The sequence below is a fragment of the Sus scrofa genome, chromosome 3 (assembly GCF_000003025.6).
Source record: "Sus scrofa isolate TJ Tabasco breed Duroc chromosome 3, Sscrofa11.1, whole genome shotgun sequence".
NCBI lineage: Eukaryota > Metazoa > Chordata > Mammalia > Artiodactyla > Suidae > Sus > Sus scrofa.
Genome location: NC_010445.4, coordinates 95017296 through 95044366, shown reverse-complemented (window position 1 = coordinate 95044366; position 27071 = coordinate 95017296). Strand labels below are relative to the sequence as shown.

General features: G+C 36.1%; 1 protein-coding gene across 4 annotated transcripts in view; it reads right to left on the bottom strand.

Moving 5' to 3' along the window:
• SRBD1 (S1 RNA binding domain 1) overlaps positions 1-27071 on the bottom strand; it is a 224887-nt gene that overhangs the window by 89573 nt on the left and 108243 nt on the right. For all 4 annotated transcript variants that reach the window (XR_002342735.1, XM_021087562.1, XM_021087563.1 and 1 more), the window contains exon 15: positions 7403-7494. Coding sequence is in view for 3 of the 4 variants with exons in the window: in XM_021087562.1 (XP_020943221.1) it covers positions 7403-7494 (92 nt within the window). In the remaining variant the exon portion in view is untranslated. The remainder of the gene's footprint in view (positions 1-7402; positions 7495-27071) is intronic.

Sequence of the window (27071 nt, the reverse complement as noted above, 5' to 3'; positions counted from 1 at the left end):
ATGGTGGCACAGCGGAAATGAATCTGACAGGAACCAAGAGGTTGTGGGTTCGATCCCTGGCCTTGCTCAATGGGTTAAGGATCCTGCATTGCCGTGAGCTGTGGTGTAGGTCGTAGACACGGCTTGGAGCCTGTGTTGCTGTGGCTGGGGCGAAGGCCAGCAGCTGTAGCTCTGATTTGACCCCAAGCCCGGGAAACTCCATATGCCACAGGTGCAGCCCTCAAAAGCAAAACAAACAAACAAACAGAAAACAACACAAAAAACCAAAGTATACCAATAATAGGTAAATCTCTCAAATATATACCTTCAGGAAAATCTACATTATGAAAACCTAATTTGGAAATTGGTCAGAGCAGCTGTATAATTTGATAAATGTGAATAGATCCCATGTTTTAAAATTTCTGAGATACACAAAAGGATTTTAAACTATTTTCTACTGGATTCCCTTCTAACAGTTCACTGCCAGTATATCCTTTGTTCATCCTAACATTGCTAAATATTAGCAACAACAGATTGAAAATAATGGCTTCTAGATAACATATTAATTCTACAACAAGTCCCAAGGGCTTCTGAAGTTACAGTGTCCCCAACCCTTAACACAGATCCTAATATTTCTAGACATGATATTTCCCTTTAAGATTCCATTCACTCTACGTAGCATAAAAAACCCGAGCACAGAAGAGATGCGAGGCAGAAGGAGGAGAGATGAACTTTGTTTAAAGTAGAATTTGAAAAGTAGTAAGCTCAGGCTTTGGAGAAAAGACAGTGTTCTTTTCCTGTTGGCAGGATAAGAACCAAGAAAGGGGTATGCAACAGACAGTAATAATGCATACTTGTGGGTTAAGAATGATCAGGCTGACAACAAATTTTTGACAGTAAAAGACAGATAAGTAGTTCAGGCAAAAGGGGTTTAACAGATTGCTGATAAAGAAAATGAAGAGAAAAGAGTTGTGGCCCCAAACTTGGGGTGCATTTGCACTTTGAGATAGAAAAGAGGAGGAAATTGGAAAGTGATTGAGAAGGAATGATGAGAAAAATATAGTCAAAGTCAAAGAGATTTCTGGAACATGTTAAACGTAAGAGTCACCATAAAATGACGACATAACTTTATTTTTTTTTTGGCCGTGGCTGTGGCATGTGTAAGTGCCAGAACCAGGGAATGAACTTGTACCAGAGAAGTGACCTGAGCCACAGCAGTGACAATGCTAGATCCTTAACCTGCTAGGCCACCAGGGAACTCCCAAAATATACTTTAAAAGGGCAAATTGTCTGCTATGTAAACTGTATTTCAATGAAGCTTTTATATATATTTTAAAATGCAATATGTCCAAAGGTATGGCAAATATTGCCTATTTTGTACATACGATATCAATATTCTTCTGTATCATTGCTACTATTAACCCTGTCCAGGAAACTCTGCTTAACGCACTTGAAAGAGACAAGAAAGAAGGTATGATTACTGAAAAGACAAGAACCAGATTACTTATCATTTTTTACACTTAATGACTATCTATCTAGAAAACCTAAGTCAAGCGAAAGATTATCAGTTGGCTGGTTTCAAGGTACCCAGACAAAAACTGATGCTCTACCATATACTCAGCAACAACCAATAAGAAAATATCCTGAAGGAGAATCCATTCACTGTCTGTGTGTGCATGTACTGCCCGTGAGTAAGAAAAATAAAATGTTCAGAACCTGGATGAAGGTATAATTTGACAGAATTTCACTGTATTTTTATAGGGTTTTAAGAATATTAATTAGGAGTTCCCATCATGGCACAGCAGAAACGAATCCGACTAGGAGTCATGAGGTTGCAGGTTTGATCCATGGCCTCACTAAGTAGGTTAAAGATCTGGCGTTGCCATGAGCTGTGGTGTAGGTTGCAGACGTGTCTCAGATTTGGCACTGTGGTGGCTCTGGCATAGTCTGGCAGCTATAGCTCCGATTTGACCCCTAGCCTGGGAACCTCCATGTGCCACAGGTGTGGACCTAAAAAAAAAGACAAAAAAAAAAAAAAAAAAAAAAAGAACATTAATTAAATGGCTCTAAAGTTTATATAGAAAGAAAGAAATGCTCAGGCAAAGTACAACTGAAAAAAAATATTAAAGCAAGTCATATTACAAGCCACAGTATCTGAAAGGCTTGCCTTCTAGCAGACTAGATAGACTGAGGAAAAAGGAAATAAAGTACATATAGGAATTTAGTTTTTAATCAATGGTAATCTGTTAAGTGGTAATGAAACACAATGTGTAAAGAAGACAATATGGGATACTGAGTCAAAAATTAAGCATTAAAGGAAAAATTTATGTTGGATACACCAAAAGCAAAGGAAGCAAGAGCCTGGAGCCCCAGGCTGAGTGAAGATTGCCATCCTAAAAGTTAGGCAACCAGAGCTACTTCACATGGTTAAGTTAGACAGTGTACAACCTGCAGAGCCATATGTAGTAGCACTGAAAGCACCATTTCCTCCTCATTCAGAAGGTGCCTTATATCCAAAGGATAAAAAGAGTTCCATGGGTTTTAGTCTTCAGTTCTATGAAATCCCTAGAATCTTAAAGCAAATCCGTGCATTGCTTAAATGACCATACTAAACTGTGCTCTCTTTGAAATTTGCCTTGTTCTGTTTATCTAAGAACGTCAAAGTGGACATTTTTATTTCTTTTCTGCTTCTTCTTTTTAATGGCCACACCTGCAGCAACACCAGATCCTTAAGCCACTGAGCGAGGCCAGGGATCGAACCTGCATCCTGATGGAGACTACATTGGGCCCTTAACCCAATGAACCACAACGGGAACTCCAAAATTTTTTAAGTCTAGTACTTACCTCATTTTACACTTCCCCTTGCCATCAGACAGCAACAGAGGAAGATAAGTAAAACCCTCAGGATATCTAAGTTCATTCAACAATTCCAAATGAGCCTTTTTTTCACTAAACAACTTACTAAAGGACAGCTTTAATGGTCTTAATGCAATTCTATTATAATCTTGACCCTCTAAATAGTAACTACATTGTTGAATAAGAAGCTGACAAATCTACTGATCTGACATAAACATTCTATATCTTGGTTGTGTACTAGCACAAGCTTTTTAAGATTAATAGATGGTATACCTCAAAAGATTAAATTTTACTTTATGTAAATATACCCTTAAATGAGTAAAACATCTTTTCTATAAGGGCATCAAACTTTTAATTTTTCTTCTTTGCATATAGTCCCTATTTTTTCCATGTAGCGCACCCCACCCCTTGGCCCTGTCTTGGCATCTGTAGTTAACAGCAAGTTTTCCTCACATGTTAAGTGACCCTTGACTTTCCACCAGGGGCCGGGTACTACAAAGCTGACTGCAAGTGCTTTGGGCAAAGGCGAGGTTTGTCAACCGTGGGCTTCACTATAGGGTCATTTGGCCATTTCTTTGTGAAATCTCTATCTCAATTTCTCTAGGTGTTTTCTCTTGTGTCAGTCAGAATCCCCCAATCTCCTTCATGGAAGATTTAGTCCCTCTAAGGTATCTACGAATGCATGGAAATAACCAATCCTTCTTTTTTCAGCAGGTATCCCCATTCTCACTTATAACCTGTGTCTTCCAGGGTACAGATATTCCATTTAATCCTCCCTAGAGAGCAATTCTCCAGTCTTCTGCAGAAATGGAAGAGGGACAGATGCTCAATTATGTGGAACGAGAGGTCTAATTGATTTCTTTTTTTTTCTGTTTGTTTTGTTTTAATGATTTTTATTTTTTTTCCATTACAGCTGGTTTACAGTGTTCTGTCAATTTCCTCCTGTACAAGTTGACCCAGTCACACACACGTATACATTCTTTTTTCTCACATTATCATGCTCCATCATAAGTGACTAGATATAGTTCCTGGTGCCATACAACAGGATCTCATTGTTTATCCATTCCAAAGGCAATGGTTTGCATCTATTAACCCCAAATTCTCAGATTTCTTCTTTTTTTAGTGATGTGAAATTCACATAACATAAAATTGACCATTTTAAGGTGTACTATTGTGTAGTATTTAGTAAATCACAACACTGTGCAAACCACCACCTCTATCGAGTTCCAGAACATTTTCATCACCCTCCAAAGGAAACCCTGTACCCACTAAGCAAACCTGCTTTGTTCTCCCCTCTCCCCAGTCCCTGGCTACCACCAGCTGGGTCTGTGTCTACAGATTTGCCTCTTATGGACATTTCACATAAATGAAATCATACAAATGTGACCTTTTGCGTATGGCTTCTTTCACGTAGCATGTTTACAAGGTTCATCCATGTCGCAGCACATATCATTACTTTATTCTTTCTTATGGCTGAAAATAATATTCCAGACGACATTTTGTTTATCTATTCACCTGCTGATGGACATTTGGATTGTTTCCAGTTTTCGGCTATTGTGAAGAGTGATCATCGATGGTCAAGTATTTGCTGAGTAAGTGTTTCAATTTTTAAGTATATATCTGGGAGTGGGATTGCTGGGTTATGTGGTATCTGTGTTTAACTTGGCGTAATTGCTTTTTTAAAAAATTTTTTAATGATTTTTATTTTTTCCACTATAGTTGGTTGATAGTGTTCTGTCAATTTCTACTGTACAGCAAAGTGAACTTTTAAAATAGACTTTTAATCAATCCTCTTATTTTAGACCCATTCTTAGCCCTTCCAAGATACCTCTAAAGGTGCTTGGTGCATTTCCTGACCCTTTAGGGTTTCCTCAATCTATTTCAGGTTAGTTCGGTTTTCTATAATGCTGTTTCAGTGCTCAACTTTTTTCAAGTGGGCTAGATCACTTATTACTCAGGCATCTGCTTTCCAGAAGCTTCAAAACTATTGCTGCTATTATCTTCTCTCCCATTCTCCTTGTCCTAGTGAGTTTATGCCTTCATTCTATCAAGTTACTGTCATTTTAATGAGATTATAGGAGGGAGTGAAAGAATCGCTGGTATATTTAATTTTCCATTTTAAATCAGAAATCTATAAAATAAACATTTTAATACCAACTATCTACTAGTCTATCCATCCAATTTAAATCCTCTCAGTATAATGAATTAATTATGGGGGGAAGGTAAGCATATATAAGAACAACTTCTGTTTCCAATGAGTTGATAAACTGGTCAAGAAGATGTAGTTAAGATAAAGGTCATTTTCTTACATATGTTGAACACTTGTAAGAATGCTGAGGTTCTGTTATATCTGATATAGTAAACTTAAGGACAGTTGAAACGTAAACCCCACATCCATAGGTAGGCCAGGTCTCAAATGAAGTATAAAGTCATCCCTGGCATCAATCACTAGGAAAGAGTCAGAAAATAGGAAGTGAAAAGGAAGTGGGCCCTAGAAAGCCAAGAATGGAGACTGTGATTCTTTCAATACTTGCTTCCAGGACCAGACTTGGAAACCTCAAAATGTCTAGGTAGATGTTTTGAGTTGATATGGATCAAACATAGTCACTGCCAATGTGGAAGCAAGCTGAGCCAAAGGAGGAAGGCACATCTGCCGTGAATCACAAACCGAAAACACAGATAGATTTTGAAATCAGAGTAATTAAGACTACATACCAATTCTCCTTTTTATTATTTCCTATCTTCATGGAGTGTTGTTAGAATGTTGTATTCCTGTCCCACCTATAATACTGTGGCAGTTATGCATACACGCAGGACAGCAGTAATGAGGAAACAGCAGCCCCCTTAGCAAAGGGAAGTCTGAAGGACTGCCACCTCCCATATAATATTTTTTTCAAATGACCTTTTGGAAGATTACCTTTCATTGCCAACTTGGGAGGCTTGGAATTTTATTTTTTTTTATAAAGAAAAGTATCCTTTTATTGTAAAATAAGGTACACAAATATTATGGGCACACTTACTTGGATAAGTGGCCTCATTAAGTCTTGGTTTCCTCATCTGTAAAGTGGGAATAATAACTGTCTCATAGGGCAATTGTGAGCATTAAATAAAATAACCCTGGCAATGCATTTACCATAATGTTTCACATGTATTAAGTACTTAAAAAACATTAGTATCAGCAGCTCCCACTATGATTACTATAACGACACCTCTTCCTATTATTATTATTGTTGTTGTTGTTACTATTGTTATTAGAAAGCGAGCACCAAAAGAAAACATGGCAAGGAGGCAGAGAACACACTGAGTTGGTGTGATAGGGAAAAGCTTCATGAAGAAGCAAGATTTTGAGCTGGGATCTGAGTTTTAAAAAGATGATCATTTTAGACAGGGGACTGTGTCATGGAATGAACAACTGAAGGGAAACTAGAAGTTCTTTTGGATTAAGAAAGAAGATTTTAACTTCAGACTAATGCAAAAATTTTCAACTACATATTTCCAGGAATACATTTTGAGAACAGTCTGTGAAATTTAATGAGAATATTTAATGAAAAAATTAAATAAAAAGTCCATTTCTTCTAATTTGGGATTTCTCCAAATTGAGGGTTTAGAAGATACAAGCTACTATATATAAAATAGATAAATGACAAGAATATATTGTATAGCAATGAGAATTACAGCAATTATTTGATAAGAACTTTTAATGGAGTATAATCTGTATAAAAATACTGAACCACAATGCTGTACATCTGAAACTAATATAATACTGTAAATCAACTATACTTCAATTAAAAAATAAAGGAACTATATGAAAACCAGATTTGGTAGCTATCATAATGACTAACGCTGATTTATTAAAAGTTCTGCCTTGTAAATTCAAAAATAATAATAACAAACAAGTAGGCACACACATAAGTCTATTTCTAACAAAGGAGTCTAAATATTCACCTATTACACAGAAAAATGCTCTGACTAGATCTATATTTTGCTTGTGATACCAATTACTTTCATTAGATGTATCAAAATATCTTAATTTCTTTACAAACAAGATTTAAACTATTCCACATCACAGAAATCAAAGCAACTTAATACAACTAAAATCAAATCCAGCTAATTTAAACAATACACTAATGACAATTCCTATTAGCAAGACAAGAGAAACTGGTCGTTTGACAAATATTTAGCAATAAACTGAAAGCCTGTGTGTATTCATACATTTGCACTGTAAATATTTTTATGTTAATAAACCACATTTCTCCAAAAAAAAGTTGTAATAAGTAATATCTTATAATAATAATAAGAGAACTGAAAGTATTTTATTATTTTTATTATTAACTCTAACAATTTTATTAAAGATGTTTTGAGCTAATTTTTCACCATATTCTATAATGTTATGAAGCATTTTTTTAAAGCAATAAATCCCAGTATTACTCTAATCAACCACTTTCTTTCTAACATGCCTGTAATATGTCTTCTAAAATTTCTTGGATATTTAAATATTTTGCTTGCTGCAAATACAAGTCTAAAATATCAAAATCAGATGCTTTTGTGAAGGCATTTAGTTTCTTACCTGCACTTCTCAAATTAGGGTCCAGTCCTGGCATCTCTTTGTTAGCTTCAGGGCTGACACTGTAGATTGACGCTCCCGCTTCACTGACGATACTGAGAAGAAAGAAAAGGAAAATATCATTTCCCAAACTTTCTGCCTGCTCAAAGAAAATAAATGAATGAGACTAGGTATTAAAAGAAAACTGCAGGGCAAAGCACTCTCTTTTTATTTCAATGACACCTATAATACTTAATTCTTCGTCAATAAAAAGTGATTAAGCAATGTTTGTTTTCCTCACAGAGGAAATACACAGGCTTAAATCCGTATGAATTCATTTTGTCCTTTTCTGTCAGTAATAAGAGAGAGGTTATAAATAAACACAATGGATACTTCTCCATGATGCCAGCCTCAAGATTTTCGGAATACTTAGCTTTTCTTGTGTTTATAATCTGTTACTGACATTTATGACTTGTCTCTGGATTAATCATTCTGAAGCATCTTGGAAAGCACAAACATGTCTGAATATGTGCATATATACAAAATTCACTGCCATAAACATTGCCTATATTATTATCTGGTTATAATTAATAACCACAATGTAAAAAGGAAAAGGGTCCAGCAGAATATTACTCCACCTCTTTTCAGGAGGGTCTGAAATCATCTTTTCGTGAACTTGAAACATACCATTTCAGGAAGGTATTAAACCATTTCATTTCAGCATTTATTTAATCAAAGCATCCCACATATCATCCTCTTCCTTCTTCTTTGGCTCCATATACTTTACAAACCACAACGGAAGTACTCTTCTACAGATGGCAGTTGTATGGAGATGGACACTTGGATAGTTTATTAAATATTTTAAAATTAGAGACTTTCTTTATGACATAATATGCAAAGAAACATCATCTAATTTAAGTACTTACAATTCCTTTGGTTCTCTACCATGTGGCCATCTAAGTGTCAAGATTCAGAAGCAGAAACATGTTGGTGCTTACTTTTTTTAAATTTTTTATTTGCTTTTTAGGGCTGTACCTGCAACATAGCAAGTTCCCAGGCTAGGGGTCAAATTGGAGCTACAGCTGTTGGCCTACACCACAGCCACAGCAACGTAGGATCTGAGCAGTGTCTGCGACCTACACCACAGCTCATGGCAATGCTGGATCCTTAACCCACTGAACAGGGCCAGGGATCAAAGCTGCATCCTTATGGATCTTGGTCGGGTTCCTTAACCTCTGAGACACAAAGGAACTCCGGTGCTTAGTTTTTAATCCACTATTAGGTCTTAGAAACCTCTCCTTTTCTAGACTCTTCAATAGTTACCACAGTTAGGAGACAAGTCAAGGAGATAACTTTTAACATTTTGCCTCATTGTAACAATTCAACACTGATAAGTAAAATGTGAAAGAGTTCATTTGCTACCCCAAAGAGTTCTCTGGAGAACTCTTGATTGAACTCTGACAACAAGTATAAGCCACCAAGACTTGAGAAGATGACTTGGGGCAACAAAAAGATTTACAGTTGTTGTTTTTTTTTTTTTTTTTGGCAACCAAGATTTCAAAAATTTCACAACAGGGAAAATGAACACTCTTCAATTGAAAAGCAAGGTTTCCCATCCTGTTGCTCAGAAATGCCACCATCATGACATAGTAAAATCTGAGTGCATGTTACATATAAAGCATAAAACCAAATATTTCATGAAATTTAGGATAAATAAGAATATTCAGTCACCAGCCATGGAAAACTTGGTTTCAAACACAAATGAACACTCGGCCTAACAAAGTTTTTTTCTAAAACAAAACAAAACAAAACAACAAAACAAAACAAAACAGTATCCATGAAGTTCAGGCTGGACCTATTATTAAGAGAAAAGAGTTTTTTTAGAAAAATCTTACCACAAATTCATTTTCTGTCATTGCCAGAAGCCTCCAAAATTACCACTATGTAAGCAAAGGGAACTTAAATGGTAAAGAAAAATTCCAATTAACTGTGGCCTTTAGTAGTTGGGTACCTGAGAATTTTCAGGGTGATTCACTGTCTCTTGGAAGTTATAATTCTCAAGGGCTAAGGAAAACTGTTGCAAAGAAAAACTCAGATAATAAATATTCCTCCAAATACCATACTGCCACTTCTTTTAAACAGAGGAATATAAAACAGATGTGACACGTTGCACCCAAAGATTTTAGATTAACATTAATATTAAATCAATACAAAATGTAGTAAATTTCATATGCTTTAATTATTAGATAGCATGGGTCCAATAAATAGTTCAATATTAAGTGCAGATCAGAATGCCTTAATAATCTAAATGAACAGAAAAACCTCAACAATGACTACTTCAATATAAAACATATAAGGATCTAAGAGTATATGTGGCAAGAATTAAATGAAACAAATCAAGCTGGGAGTGGTGATGATTTTTTCCAGGAGAAGCTGCTATAAAAGCTAATACTATGCTCTCCTTTTTCCTTTCCTATTTAGAATTCGAGGATAGACATTAAGTGGAAAGTATGCTAGATTTTATAAGCCACTTTCTGTTGATTAAGAAGTTTCCCAATAAACTACTAGAAAATTATTCCAATTATTTCTAGTATATATTGAGGAAAGCAAAAATAAACTTGGCACAAAATCTGGATATCTAATGTTTAATAGGTATTGTATTTCACAAAACAAATTTCTCTCAGGTGTAAACTAATTAGGTTTATAATCTTAGCAATTTGATTATTTTATTTATTTTGCCATAAAGCAGATAAGACTCTGAGTAAAATTTATAATTTGGGGGGAACTTAACTGACACAATTCTAATAGAACTCAAAGGTTTCAAGATTATTACAGTACTCTAAAGCCCCTTCAACTGCTTGTTTAGACAAACGCCTAAACAGATATGAATGATATACAAAAGTACACTAAAGAAGATACCAATGGACTCATGTTTTATCAGATCTATATGTTAATGTACTAATTCTCAAGAGTTAAAGTTATGATTTTTAAAACACTTTATCTAATTCAGCATTATTATAGGGTCTTCCTAGGTCTTTTTATTTAAAAAAATATATATAAAGCACACACTCATAACCTAAAAAACAAGTGAAATGCCCACATTTTCAATGCGTTTACTTTTAAATTCACTAAAAAGTTTTAAACAAAAACTCTAAGTTAAAAATGCTAATTCTTTTTATCATTAGTAAAATTCAATGATGTTACATATCTGACCATTTTTCAATGTAATTTTATTTTTAAAAAGAATATAGGAGTTCCCGTCGTGGCGCAGTGGTTAACGAATCTGACTAGGAACCATGAGGTTGCAGGTTTGATCCCAGCCCTTTCTCAGTGGGGTAAGGATCCGGTGTTGCCGTGAGCTGTGGCGTAGGTTGCAGACGCGGCTCGGATCCAGCATTGCGGTGGCTCTGGTGTAGGCCGGCGGCTTCAGCTCCAATTGGACCCCTAACCTGAGAACCTCCAAATGCCATGGGAGCAGCCCAAGAAATGGCAAAAACACACACACACACACACACACACACACACAAAAGGATATATGTAGAAAAGTGACAGGATACTGTAAACCAACTATAGTGGAAAAAAACAAAAATTGTTTAAAAAGAAAAAATAAAAGAATATGTGTTTAGTAAATAAACTCTAATAGAAAAAATAAAAATCTTACAAAAAAGAATATATGTTTAAGCCACAAAATTTGTATCTCGCAGTTTGTAAGTCTCTTTTAACAAGATAAATTGTATGTTCACCAATCTTTTAAAACCACAGTTCCAAGTACTTTTCTTATAGTGACTATTCATTCTGACAGCAAAAGAATGACAATTTTTTTTTTTTTAGCCAAATTGAGATGGGGGATTATTTTCATGAGAGAGGAAAATTAGCTGTTTGGTGTTTTGTTTGTTTTTTTTAAGTTGTTGGGCTAAAAGTTTTCACATTCATTTACAAGTTTACTTGAAGCCTCTGTATCAGTGTCCTTCCCTCTTCTCTTTTCCCAAATACGAAAATAGTTTTATTTTTTATTTTAAAATAAATTGCATGCTTCCTATGATAATGGGAGAATTTAATTCAAAGCTAATCTACTTAAATGAAAAAACAATTAATATTTAGTAAGATATAAAAAATTAGCCAGGATACATTCGCTTAAATTAATAAAATCTGATATGTTTTTAATTTTCCTTATCAATATGCAGCAGTTCCTTTTCCTTCTTCCTTCTGCCCACCAAAAAATTAGATACTAAAAGCTCTCATGCTAAATGCATAGCTCATTTCATTAAAGTTTCAAAAATAATTTATGTAGAAACAGTTCTCCCAAATTTTCAGACTGAGAAACACTTATACGAAGAGAAGATAAATGACTTGTTTCTTAACAAGTAATAGAAAGTGCTAAAAAAAAAAAGTTAATCAACACAGATCTTAATTCTTTTCTCTGTGTATGAGATAACCTATTTCAAAGTATACAAAGGATAGCAGTTTATTTTTTGGGACAGGAGACAAGGCCAAAAACCAAACCACCATAAATAAAAGGGGATCTACAAGTTCATATTTAAAGGATACCTATTTCTGAAAAAAAAAAAAAATCAAAGCAATTTTAAATTTCTCTATTTAGTGATGAATTGCTATTTCAGAGAATCTCAAATAAGCAGTACCTAAGGCAATCTGGTGATGGTAAGGATGCAGAGAAACAAACAAAATCTGACACTGTTAAGGATGTTTAAAAAGTAAAACTCTGTTGGATGGTAATTTGAAAATTATAGATCAAAAGTCACAAAAATATGCATTGTTTCTGAACTATTATAGTTTTAAGAACTTATGTGTAAGAAATTTTAATTTAAACAAAAAGTTAAAAATGCTATTCACCATAGCACAGCTCTGAAGGAAAAAAACTGAAACCAAAATGTCTATCATTAAAGAGTTCATTAATGGAAAACTATACTGTCATTAAAAATTATTATTGTCAAGTATTAAGTGGAGAAGCTGGTTATAAAAATATGACATGAGGAGTTCCCATCGTGGCTGAGTGGTCAACGACTCTGACTAGGAACCATGAGGTTTTGGGTTCGATCCCTGGCCTTGCTCAGTGGGTTGGGGATCTGGCGTTGTTGTGAGCTGTGGTGTAGCTCGCAGACACGGCTCGGATCCTGCATTGCTGTGCTGTGGCGTAGGCCGGCAGCTACAGCTCCGATTAGACCCCTAGCCTGGGAACCTCCATATGCCATGGGAGCGGCCCAAGAAATGGTTAAAAAAAAACCATTTGATACTTTTAAATTATAAGTATAATCAAAAAAAACTTTGATACTTTTAAATTATAAGTATATATAGAAGAAAAAAGCTTATGCAATATTAATAGTACTTAACTCTGAATTGTTCCTTTAATTTCATTCTTGGTTCTTTAAATTCTTCTGCAATAACTATAAAATATTTGTAAACAGAAAAATTTTTTAATTCAAGTTTCAAATGACGAATGTTTACCTGGAGGGGAGATCTGATATCACATGATAGCAACATTTTTTTAACCAAACTTTCTTTTAAAGTTATCAAAATTATTCTGAATGTAAATATGGGTAAACGTATCACTTGTCGTTAATAACTTCCAAGCAAGGCCTCTAGGAGATCTCAAACAATACTATTTTACGATATTGTTTTATAACATGAAAGGAAAATGGCCAAGCAGCAAAATCAAGAACGAGCTCTCCATCTGTACGCACAAGTCATATAAGAAGCAAATGCATGATAAAAAATTTTATTCAAAAGTACATCTTATATATTTTCAAACTGTACTTAGTCCTTGGCCCGTGAATCTATCCCCTAAGTTATTTTTCATGATAGTCCTGGCACAAACAATTCACTAACCACAACGTGAAAGATATTAGGTGAGACAGTAGTATACCAGGAAAGTAGTGTGTGTGTGAAAAAAAAACAAAAAAAAAAAACACTAAAGGTAAAATACAGTGAAACATAAAAAAGAGCAGAAATACACAACCTCAAGATTTCAAGGGCACTAAAGGAAATTTCCTGTAGGTATGTAACACTAGCACCATCTGGTGGAAGACCAGTTAGAGGCAATCCTCCTACCAGATTTTTGTGTCTTGGTTTTTTGTTCTTTGTTTTTAAAGCTCTAACCTATCTTTCAAAGAAAGCGCATTTTCCAAAGAGAACAAGTCTAGCAACAGTACAGTAATCACACAGAGGACCCCAAACAATCCTAGGAGAACTTAATATGTCTAACAAACAGAGGGTGAGTATACTGCAGAATGGGCATTCTATCACATCCAAGGAGCACTGTTTCAACAGTACAGAACTCCCTTGGCTACTTTTTCTTCACTGCCTCATACTGTATCAGATGAACACTTTCTAGACACAAAAGAAACCTAAAAAGGACAAACCAAAATTGGCAACTACCGAACAGAACTGTAATTTGGAATTTGGGGTTCCTGAAAGTACCAGCTACCTATTCTTCCGAGCCACAAATACAACAGCAGCATTCATCCCCCATGAGAAGCTGATGCAGGCTTGTGTTCACAATGATGCTGAGGTGCTTAATGTGCCACAATGTGCCAGAACACTACGCTTAACAGATCAATACGCTTAGATCATTTTACTGCTGTCAGTGCACCATTCAGTGACAGAGTTGACAAAATCACCGGCACCTTCAAATGCTGTCATGGGGGAAAGCCAATCAACAAACTGAAAGACAAAGATGATGGAGAGCTTGTCTTATTTGTAGCTTGAGTCCCTCCATGGGGTAAAAGCGGTTTCTGACAAAGAGTGGAACCAAGAGAAACTGTCAGTTTCTACCACTCTTCAGGATAAGCATGCCCTTTATTTTCTTTTTCCTTTCCCTTCACTGTTTTCTGCTTTCCTTAATGTTTTCCCCCATCAATGCTGAGACCAACATGAAACTGTTATAAGTAGGGCACCATACTGCCATAGGGAGCTCAAGGGGAAAACAGCCACAGGAGCAAGCATGGGGTCTGGTGCAAAGTGGTGTCTGAGTAGGCACAAGGACAAGGGCCACGCTGCACAAGGAAGAGGCTGTGGTTTGCAGCAGTACTGTAAACACTCGACATTCACTACTAACAAGTCACAAAACCTAAGAGCGCCAGAAAGAAACACTGATCTAATTTTATAATTAAACTGTCCTTTGGGCAACCCTTTCAAATGTACTGATTTAAAGAACACGGTGTCAACCTACCCACCATGCCTGCAGCCCCAAACACACTAAAAAGTGTGCTTCTCCTGATTCCTGCAGTTAACTTCAAAATTGTCAATTTCTGAGGCACAGTTTGTAGTTACTCATATATTACCGGGTTATCTATTTATTCTTCTTCAAATGCAATTCTGTTTTAAGGTATAAATCTAAGAGTTACATAGAAATTGTAGAGTTTTCTTACAAAGGGAAAAGTTTGTTCATTTATTCTTTTATTATAGCTTAAATGCATCTATGGGAATTTACCCATTAATAATATGGGGAATTCAGATTGCTATGGCATAGACTTTTCAGAACAAAACTTGCTAAAAAATATTTTATTCCTTTATTATCCATCCAATAACAGAAGTCAGAATCAGAATTATCAATTTAGAGGATTATAATATTTTAACATTTTGCTAATAATAATGCTCAATAATATAATATGAACTATTAAAGATTTTACGAAAGAAAAAAGAAGCAAAGGGAAAGAGACAATGAGAAATAAAATAAGTAGAGAGAGACAGAGCTGAGATACACTTTGCCAGCAACTAACAAACAGCCCAGTTGTGTTTTTTTTTTAAACCTACAGTTGAACAAAGTTTTGGAAATCACAATGGTTTGCACGTCATTCCCTAATATTCTTCCAAATGCTACTGCTGACAATGTCAGTGAACTCCACTAATACATGACACACGTTTTATTGGTTTTCACACCCTGTCACCCACTTCCCCCTTTTCTCCCTTGTCTTAACGTTTGTTTTTACCTCCCACCATCCACCCTGCCAACCTCCACTTTCCTCCGAAGTGAATGTATACCTCTGCAGAAGTCATTACCCCTCATGTAAGGGAGACCCTATCCAGAAACTTCACCTAACACATTCAGCAACCAGCAGCCTCCGGTTTGAATCACCAGGCTGCTTTCAGGGGTAGCCTCAGACTTTAGAATTTCTTTTGGCCACCCAGATAATGCTTGGGGTGGGGGGCGGGAATCCAAACAAACCCTGAAAGCACATGCCATACATACATAAGAAGACTACTCTAGCTCAACCACTTTTTCTAATCGTGGTTTTTAAAAGTACACTGAACAGATGCAGGGAGAGAACGAGTTGTTCAGTTCAGCTGGCTGCTCCATTTACTTCTTTATCTATGGTCAGATCTTTACTTTTTTGGGATCACTGCACATTTCTGGCTCTGCTATATTACACTGTGTAAATATTTAGGAGAAATAATTCCTTTCAAGGATCTAAACTTCCACTGTCGTTATGGCAAATGAACCTGTTTATGCTACGTTCGTTAAGTAACAGCAAGCCTAAAAGGACACAGGAATTTACTAATATATGTGGTACACAAACATCACAATCATAAAGCTTCTCATAGGCGCATATCAAGAACATGAAAGGCTAGTTTATTTTTACTCCCACTGCCCTGTAATTTTCTTTAACTCTACTATAACAGTTTAATTCAAACCTTCCCTACAGTTACAGTAACAGGGTAGATTGAATGTACACAGGCTGTATCCAAACTACCCATATATCTCCATTTAACCTTCCTTGATGCTCAAGCGGTTCTCAAACTCAATCCTGCATCAGAATCCTCTGGAGGTTGTTAAAACACAGGTTGCCAGGCCCCACCCCTCAGAGTCTCTGCTTCACTAGAGCGGAGAATTTGCATTTCTAACAAGTTCTAACTGGTGATCCCGATGGGGCTGAGACCACAGGTTTTAAAGTATTATTGAGGCATAATTTACATTTCATAGAATTGACCCATCTTGAGTATATAATTCAATGACTTTTAGTAAATGTTGTACAACCACTACCAAATCCAATTTCAGAACAATGCCATCCCCAAAAGATCCTCTGTGCCCATTTATGGTCCTCGTTACCACCTCCAGCCCCAATCCACTAATTTGCTTTTTGTCTCTATACTTTCACCTGCCTGGACATTTCATATAAGTCGAATCATAAAATTGGTAGTCTTTTCTGTATGACTTCCTCATTGAGCACCATGCTTTTGAGACTCATTCCCTCTGTAGCATCAGTACTTTTTTTCCACCTGCAGCATATGGAAGTTCCCAGGATAGGGTTTGAATAGGAGCTGTAGCTGCAGGAGCTATAGCTGCAGGCCTACCACTGCCACAGCATGTGGAAATGCTGGATCCCTAACCCACTGAGAGAGGCCAGGGTTTGAACCCACATCCTCATGAAGACAGTTGGATTTTCAACCCATTAAGCCACAAAGGGAATTTCAAACTTATTTTGCATTGCTGAATAGTATTCCATTATTTTATATATACACATTTTGTTTATCCATTCACCAGTGGATAGGAATTTGGGTTGGTTCCAGTTTTCCTTTTTTTTTTTTTTTTTTTTGTCTTTTTGTCTTTTAGGGCCACACCTGTGGCATGTGGAGGTTCTCAGGCCAAATCAGAACTTGTAGCCATTGGCCTCCACCAGTGCCACAGCAACTCAGGATCTGAGCAGTGTCTGTGACCTACACCATAGTTCACGGCAATGCCAGATCCTTAACCCACTGAGTGAGGTCAGGGATCGAACCGGCTATCCTCATGGATGCTAGTTGAGTTTGTTAAGAGCTGAGCCACGACAAGAACTCCTAGTTCCAGTTTTCTGATGGTATAAATACTGCTTCTGTGAACATTCATTTGCAACATACATTTCATTCCTCTTGGACAGATTCCCAGGAATGGAAATCTTGGGTTGTAAATTCAAGTTTAATTTTTTTAAGAAACTGCTTTGGGGAGTTCCCGTCGTGGCGCAGTGGTTAACGAATCCGACTAGGAACCATGAGGTTGCGGGTTCGGTCCCTGCCCTTGCTCAGTGGGTTAACGATCTGGCGTTGCCGTGAGCTGTGGTGTAGGTTGCAGACGCGGCTCGGATCCCGCGTTGCTGTGGCTCTGGCGCAGGCAGGTGGCTACAGCTCCGATTCAACCCCTAGCCTGGGGCCCTCCATATGCCGCGGGAGCGGCCCAAGAAATAGCAACAACAACAACAACAAAAGACAAAAAGACAAAAAAAAAAAAAAAAAAAAGAAACTGCTTTGGTACAATGAATAAGGACTCCAGTTTGTTCACTTCCTTGACAGTACTTGCTGTTGTCTTTTTGACCATAACTAATCTAGCAGTTATGAAGTGGTATCTACTTGTGGCTTATTTACATTTATTAATCACTGACGATACTGAACTTGTATTCAATGTCTTTGTTGGCTTTTCCTGATCTTTTCTAGTAGAATATCTATTCAAATCTTGGCCCATTTTTTATTGGCTTGTCTCCTTATTATTGAGTTATAAAAGTGTTCTTCATATATTCTAAATACAAGTCCTTCATTAGACACATGATTTGCAAATATTTTCTCCCAATTTTTGGCTGGTCTTTTCATTTTTCTAATGGTCTTCTGAAATGTAAAAGTTTTAAATTCTGATGAAGTCTAGGACTATACTTTGAGAACCAGTGTTCTAAAGCCTCAAAAATTCAAAAGAAATACTAAACCCTTGAAAAATGTGAAAGCTTAGTGGTTTCCATCCGCATAAGCAATACATAAATGTCACTCATAGTATCTTCTTTTTTGTTGTGTTTTATTTTAGCAAAGCCTACCATAACTATCATCCTAAATATATTTACTCTCTTCAAGAGAGAGGGAAAAGAGAACTTGCAACTAACTTGCTTTAATACATCATAGAATGAATACATTCAGCTGCAGATGGGCCTGAGCTATCATTGGGAACACTGGATGGCATGCTGGCACTAAAGAACATGGACCTCTGTGCCACTGTTTTCAGAGTCATTGGCCAGTCCTATGGTTTCTAAACCACACTTAAGGATATAAGAAATATGTCCACTTTACAAATTAATAGGAATAAAGATATATGGTACACCATGACAGAGATTGTTTTTTAAAAGCCTGTTACCTGAAAGATACATTTGATTTATTTTGATATTTTTGTCAATTTGTATTAGTCTTCATGCCAGGGCATTTTTAAATACTTCATAAACCAGTACAGGCCTTTATTTGTTGAAAATCTACTGTACATCGAATTAAGAGGAGCCAAAGATAGCAGCTAAATTCAAATCTTGTCTAGGATCATAACTTGCAAATGTATAAAACATACCTCAGGAATATATATGGATATGTTTGATTCAGGGAGAAGCAATATTAAGATGATTCATTTCTAGGATGAAATGCAAATTAACTACATGTTTAAGCCTTGATGTTATCCATGTCCAAAAAGAAAATCATAAGATAAAGAAGCTTAGCTGAACACTATTTCTATGGTATATAACCATGACCTAAGACACAGACTCTGTGATTTTATCAAAAAACTGTAACAGTGGGAAGCATCTAGATAAAGAAAATCCACTTAAATTTGCAATAAGAATCCTTCTTTATGTATAACTCAAGTTAACCTGGGACCCAAAGCAAGAAGCTTTGTTTACTGAAGAATTATCAGGCTTCTATTATAAGATGTTTTCAAAGATTTATGTTCTAATTCATGGACCCTCTTCATAATATAAAAGCCGTTAGTCCTCATTGCCTTTCAGTTGCTAGAGATGGATGTTATTATTCTACTAGTCTTCATAAACTACAATACAAGGAACAAGTCTGTTGGCCGATACTCAGTCTCCCTTTCACTGAGGCACTCAAAGCCACTTAAGAAGTTCTTGTTCTAAGAGATGTCAGAGAATATAGTTTCACAAGTGATCCACAGTCTCTCAACATGGTCTGGCTCCTAATAAAAACTTATAGGGTATCTCATGCAACCTCTTTACATTTCTTTGCAATTCAAAACAACTAGAGTCAGTGGAACATCTTTCCCAAATTATACCAAATTAAGCCATCACTGTCTCTGAGAAGTTAGTGGATTTGAGATCCAAGATAAAGATCGAGATTTAAGAAATAAAGGAAAGAGTTTACGTAATAGCACACAACCAGTTATAATTTATCCGTAAGACTGAAAGGTACGAATAAGCAAAATAATGATAATAGCTTTTTAAGCCTTCATTTTATATCAGAGTTCAACTTCCTTTCCCAGTCGGCCAGATATCAGTTACTGGAAGGATATCAATTATCAGCAGGTCATACCACTTCTCCTGTTCTTATTTACCAATCAGTCCTCTGGTCTTAGAACACTTAGGCTCAATGAAAAAAAGGAAGAAGCAGCAGCAGGACATCAAACAGGTTGTCTTACTCCTGGCTTTTTAAAATTTGACAGTCATCAGTGTGTGCATCTGTATAACACCATGATCATAACAGAAACCTATCTGCAAAAATCTGCAATTTCCTAGTGAGGTTCTAAATAACAATAAAGAGCAAAGAGAACTGCACCCCCCCTTGTGCCCAACTCTCACCGTTCATCCAGTGAAATCCAAAAAAAAAAACCAAAAAACAAACAAACAAAAAAAACCCCACAAAACACTAAAACCTTTGCTTACACAAAGAGCAAATCACACCAAATAGAAAGGAGAATAAAAATATATAAACAAACACATTCAACTCTTCTGTACAAAATCTGTGTGCCTTTCTCCAAACAAACAGAAGTGTACCACTTTAGCAACCCATCCATCTATGAACAAATGCCCTCAGCCTATTCCTGAGAAAGGGAAGGATGATCGGTTATATCTGTCTTCATCTTGTCTGAAAATCTTGACATTTTTCAGCAAGTAAAGGTTCCAAATGGCAGGTGTCAGAATGCCTTAGCCTCACACGTGGTGCTAGAAGGCAGGAAAAGCAGCGGCAGCATGTGGTCATGTCAGAGCCACACAGAAGCTGCCTAGAGAGCACATTCTGAAAAGAGCAAACCTCAGACTCGGTTAAATCAATCTAGTGCCAGATGCCACTCTCAGAACAAAGCCGCGGTGCCAAGGATTAGCTGCCCAGAGAAACATTCAAGTCAAGACTCTGACAAAAGGGAAAATAGCTGAGTGCAATGGCACCTGTCCATATCCTGTCTGATAATTTGGTCCAACTAACTCCTTCAGTGCAGAAAAGAAAAATGGCCATAGAATTCTTTGCTTAGTCACAAGTGAGTATTATTTCCTCACAGTCATTTTCAGTTAATCTGGAGTAAACAGTGTGAATCACCTGCATATACATAATATGTATAGCTTTCTCGATAAAAGTGCTTTAAGGTCTACTAACTCCTATAAGGAAGTCAGGATCCTAAGTACCCTCTTCATTGTACCTGGAGCAAGAAAAAAACCAAAGAAGTAAATAAAATTAGAACAAGATCACCTGAAATTAAGACTGAAAAAGGAAAACTAGTCTCTGGGCTGTTAGGTCAGACTTCTACTTAGATACCCACCCTCTCTGCTCACTTCTTGCCTCCCAATCATCTTTTCACAGCTTTATCCAGTAACGAGAAAGCTTTGGAGCCTTTTGAAAGTTGTTTGTGAAGGTCAATCAATAAGCATTTTTGTTCCCAGAGGTTAACATAATTGGCATGACAGTCTACTTTATTTCTCCTCAGACCTGAGTCTAAGAAAAAGTAATGACTTCTGAGGAAACTCGAAGCTGGAGAAGCATAAGAACAAGGTATTTGTTTAGAGAGGAGAATTCACTGTCAAGTCATCCGGTCAGATACATCAGAAGCTAAATAAACTAGGCTTCACTCAAGAGAGCTTCTTGTTATAGTATAAGCACCCATGGAAAAGAAAATACAGTATCATTTGGGCTTTTAGAGTCTACTGGAATATATAAAAGGGGTCCTTTGTATATGCAAAGATTGATACTTCGAAACACCTGATTTCCTTCCATACCTACAAAGACAAGGCACAAACGAGAGAGTCAGGATTTCATGGATTCAAGTTAATAGTATTTTAAAATAAAACACTGTCAAATTGATGACTTTTGGAAGCATCTAGGACCAGTATGATCTTCTAGTTCTTGCGCAAAGAAATCGGTTTCTTCCTCAACATTTTTACTCCTGGTGGCTACACCACTAAAATGTGTTTATTTGCCACACACTTGTGCATATTTTCAAATTAAAACAATTCACTGGCTGGCATCTACATTATGTTGTCCTGCCTTCTAAGCAACTAGCAGGTACTATTCTTCAACTCTGTGCAGTTGGCTCAAGTTAACTTCTCATCTTCGTATTTTCAGATCTTATCTAAAGCTGATTAATATATACAGAACAGAAAAGATAAAAGTAAATACTAATTAACACCGACTCACATTCATATAAGGATTAAGAGTACTCTCACATATATTCTAGTTTGAAAATCAAGTGTATTTAATACAATTAAATAATTACTATATAAATGTAAATTTTTCTAAATTAATTTCTTGTTCACCATTTAGTCTGCGAGTTTGTATTTCTATAAATAGGTCATTTTGATATGATCATTTTCCATGTCTGCTGTCTTTTTCCTATACACTTTGCTAACTTAACTGATTCCAGACTTCCTAGCATCTCATGTTTTTCAGCTTTACTCACATTGAAGTAGAGAGATTTGTTTTTTTCATTAACATGGATAAAAACCAATCTGTGTTCATGTTTGGAGTTAAGGATGAGTGTTGGTAAAAACAAAGTGCGATGCTGTTGTCAAAGAATGTTTACTGCTCAAAATCATGCAAATGATAAACAGACACATGAAACAGACAAGCTTTGCACTGGAATCAGAGTTAGTATGTATTTCAACCAAAATAAAAGCAGAACTAGGACAAGTCAAAAACAGATAGCTCATAATTTCTGATGTCATTGTAAAGAGGCATACTAAGTCATCAGCTTTTTCACTGCATAAAAAAGCAAGAGTACAAGCTAGGGCAGTTAAATGTTAGTTGGCTGATGACCCTCACTGCCACCTCTGGCAATTTAAAATTTTAATTGTTGGGCCTTATTTTGGGCAAATGTATATATTATTTTAACAATGCTCAATACCACGATGAAATCATCAGCGGGGGGGGGGGGGGGGAGGATCTTAAACTTTCAAATGAAAAAACATAAACCTCCTAGTCTCTTCTTACCTAAAAGTAATGACATCTCTTCCCTACCTTTCATAAAGTTTTCTGTTCCACATCCTTAGAACCTGGCCAGCATATATTTATGTAATTTTAAAAACACAATATACTAAAGAAAGTGAGGTTGATGAGATCTAAGTATCTGATCAATACTTGGTCACACTGTAACAGGTATAAACTCTTGAAATTCAGAATAAATGTAAGAATAACACAAATAAGAAGAAAGTTAAAGCTATGTTCTTGAGATTCCCAAAGGTTTTGAGAAAGGAAAAGAAAGTTACAGCAGTCACTTAATATGTACTTAACACCATGTGTAAAGAAAATCTGCGATATAATCTGATCCTGAAGAATTTAAACTACAGACTTCCTGATTCCCCAGTGCTGGTAATCACATCCAACAGTAATTGTGCACAATGGCTAAAAGAACTTTTTAAATTATTTTATTTCCCCTAAGTTTGTTTTAAGTATGAAGTCTCCAATCCAAACTAAATTTTAAATGACTTGATGTTGTTCTGAATATATATTTTATATCAAAAGGCTCCAACGAATATTTCCTGTTAATTTTTAGTTTAATAACTCAAACTTAAGGCAATTAGGAGTAAAATTACCATCTCTGAAGTAATATTAATGTTTCGTATCACACACCAGGTGTCATATTCCATCATTTTCAATTGAAAGTTAAAAACAAAGCAAAACAAAAAGACGTTAGAATTCAAACTCAAGTGTACGTATGTTAACGTAACTGACTTTTTTATTCTTAGAGGGAAGCTGAATAGTGGTGTTTCTCCTTTATGAGCAATCACTACCAGCGAATTGCTAGATAGCATCAGTGATTTTACTAAAAATAGACATAAAAATGATTTAAATCCTAAGTTTTCAATGAAACAACAAATGATTTCTAGTTATAGGCATTCTTACACAATAATATGAAAGGTATTTTTTTTCTTTCTCCCTTATTTCAATGAAAGGGGAAAGGAAAAGATGGAAAGAAGAGAAAGGGAGGGAAGGAAGGCAAGAGAAGGGAAGAGAAACAGGTAAGTGTTAGAGACAGCAAGAGCAAGCGCACACATACGTGTATACGGCTGGCAAATCCGTTAAAACATTGTCTTCTCACTAAAATATTTTTCACTAAATTATGTAGGATACAAAGTAATGACTTGTGAAGAAGTAACAGAAAATAACCAATTGCCCCGAAGCAGCCTACCTCTCCAGATCAGCTGCCCACCCTCATCTCTGGGGGATACACTGGTAGTAAAATGAACGCACTTTCCTCACCTGAATAAATCACTACCATCAGAAGCAAATTCTAGAGTATCCATTTCTACCCTTATCCACTGGTGAAAAAAACAAAACCTTACATATTAGAAACACACATACACACAAAGAAGAAACTAGAAAGCACTCTCTCATGTTCTTTCACCCATTTCTCAGGCTTAGGAACCAGGTTCTGTCAGCAGATACTTTTCAAACGCTCCCTTTAATTTCAATCTGACCCTTTAAATATTCTTCAATATACTTAGAGAAATGCATGTTTCTAGGTTAATTTTTCAGAAATAGGCTAGTATGCATGCTTATGTATTGTGTGCACATTCTATATTGCCTCAAGTTTTAACTTCACCATTTAAAATTTTCCTTTATATATAGAGAGGTACACAACGGCACAAAAAATAATTTGTATCTGAACTCTGTCTATTCCACCATTTTCAAATGCCAAGGGGAAATTTTTTTTACAGTAAATAATACTTCTGAGTTAGAAAGATATACACAGTAATGCAATTAAAGAATAGAAACCAAAAAATTTACACATTTTATTCCTAAATTTATTGTCTTATGGAACACTTTTTTTTTGGTCACAAGGATTAGTATTTACTGAATTAGCCCCAGATCCTGATATCTACAGAAAAAAAAAAAGTCTTTCAACTGTGTAAGAGTATTTTAGGTGACGCTCCTATGAAAACACCTGCCAAGGAGCTTGAACTATCATATTAAATGGATCACAGGGTTTACAAAGTGCTGCAGACGTTCAAAAGCATTCCCTGTACTGAGTATCACAATCATAGCAAGACAAGACTGCAGGCACATGCCTAAGTCGTTTCCCTGAATTGTTTCTTGTCAAATTAAAATGTCAAAAATTAGTCTATCAAATGCTGTCCCTGAGGAATCTAGCTCAACCCAAAGAACAGCTACCAATTAGTTAAGTCAGGTCTTTTAATGGAGAAAAAAATTTTTTTTCTCTATTGCTATCTGAAATTAGCAGGGCCCGAAAAGAAAAGTTTCATCTCAGCAGTTAGTTTAAGTGCTACTGATAGCTATAATCACAGGCAGGCTGCAAATATTCCTTTTGAAAGGCTTTTCAAATGAACAAATACAAAGAAAAAAAAGAAACACAGTGTTTTCATAGTGAATGACTGCCTAGAATTACAGAGTTATAAAAAGCCAAGGTTAGAGATTCAGATATACATGAGTATTGTTAACTAACAAACCAAAGTCAAATGAAATCCTTGCTCACTCTTTTGACAAGGTCAGTGCACCCATCCCTCAGCACAATATATGATAGAATTTCAGGTTGTAGAAGGTGCTTCAGGAAAATAAAATCCACCACAAATCATTTAATGTTTCTCTTTTAAAATCCTCTAAGAAAAACATTTCCTGTTAATTGTTTTTTTCCCCAAAGCTGCATATCACTCAGAGGCTGCCTTGTTGAAATGTTCATTCGTTAGCAGCATAAGGGTGCAGATGTAACAGATGTTCTTTGGCAGCAAAATCATACTGTGTCTTTTTCCTCCAGTAGTTCAGATGAATTTATACAGCGCAGCATTTGTAATTTACCCACAGAAGTGAGAGTCATGTTCATCTACTAGAAAGAGCTATTGGTTGACCAACCATGAACTTCCCCCCAAAAGTTCTAAAACTGGAACTCAAAGGACAGAAATATGAGCAACACGACATACAAGTGCACAGAATAAGACTGTTTACATGAAGCATGTACGTCGTTACCTCAACTTACATTTTGGCAAAAATCATGATGTGACCTGTGGCTACTGAAGTAATCAAAAGGTTCAAGGTTAACTATGGCAAGGGACAACATTAAAAGCAAAACCTCCACAATATATATATTCCGATCTATACAGTCCTTCTGCACTTTTCACAAAAACCCTCTTTGATGTGAATTATCAAACATTTCCCAACGTTGCTGTTTCTTAAAGTCTCCATTCCCAGACACTAAGTTTCTTGGCTTTGTGGCTCAAGCGATGACAAACAGATCATTTCCTATTCACTCCACTTACCTCAGCATCAGGACTGCTAGAATCCAGTTATGTTAAGAATTATTTTCAACAGCCACCTTCAATTACCAATGTTTGACATGATCACAGACTTCCAATGCTAATCCTCTTTCAAGTTGAAATACCCACACAAGGGCCCTTTGAGACACACAGCATGGCTATTTGCTTTGCTTTGCCTTATCCTGTAAAGCTGCTGAAATATATTTGAATCCTTTCTCTCCTCCCCCATCACTATCATCTATCTCTTATGCAAAGGAACACGCAGACCCACATGCTTTTTTGTCAAGACCAAGTCTTGACAAAGCAGTTTTCATGGTTAAAACATTGTTTTCTTAAGTATGCCCCTAATCCTAAAGACTGTTTCAAGAAAGAAAAAGAAAATTTTCATGTAATTGACTCTCATCCCCCTAAGTTCTCTACCTAAAGACTATATTTCCTTAGTTTACACACACGTGCATGACCTGAGTATTTCCAGAGCCCTATTGCTAACCACAATTCTGGACCTAAAAGCTTTCAGTCTTTTCTATTCAGGAAGAATTAGCTAGCACTTAACCCAACATAAAAAGAACCTGAATCTTATTATTAAAAGAATAATATTATCAACAAACTAAATTATACTTATCTGTTGAGGAAAGACTTTTAAATTTCAAAGAATAACATAATTTTCTGGCATACCAAATTGAGGCGTTTTCACCAGAGCATATATCTAAGTCTCTATTAGGGGCTTTGGAAAAAAAAAAAAAAAAAGATGAAGCTCCTTTATGTGTGAGCAGACTCTTTAAAATCTGTTCTTAATCATCTTAAGTCAAATTCCATTTTAAATGTACTTTATATGTGATAAGAGAGCTCACTAGCTAAAGGAACTATGAAGTGAACTTTTTACAGGGCAAAGAACTCATTGGTAAAGCAACTGATCATCTCTTCCATTATGAGCTCTTCACTTGGGGTTTTGTGTTAAGAATTTTCACAAGTGAACAATACTTTTCTTTAAGCCTGTGCCATACCTATTTAATCATGGAAACATGGATCTCTACGTTTTACTGTTAGAGGAAAGATAAGTCTGTCCGCTTAACCTACATCTAGTTTATGCTCTGGAAGGGAAGTGGGTGGAGAGAAGAACCTCCTGCTGAGAAGGACTGAGCAAGAATACAATAACCACTCACAAATTACCTTTGGACTATACTCCTCCGCTAACAGGAAGGAAAATCAGCAAGTGAAGGGAATCAGGATATGTCGCCTCAAAATATTCCACTTTG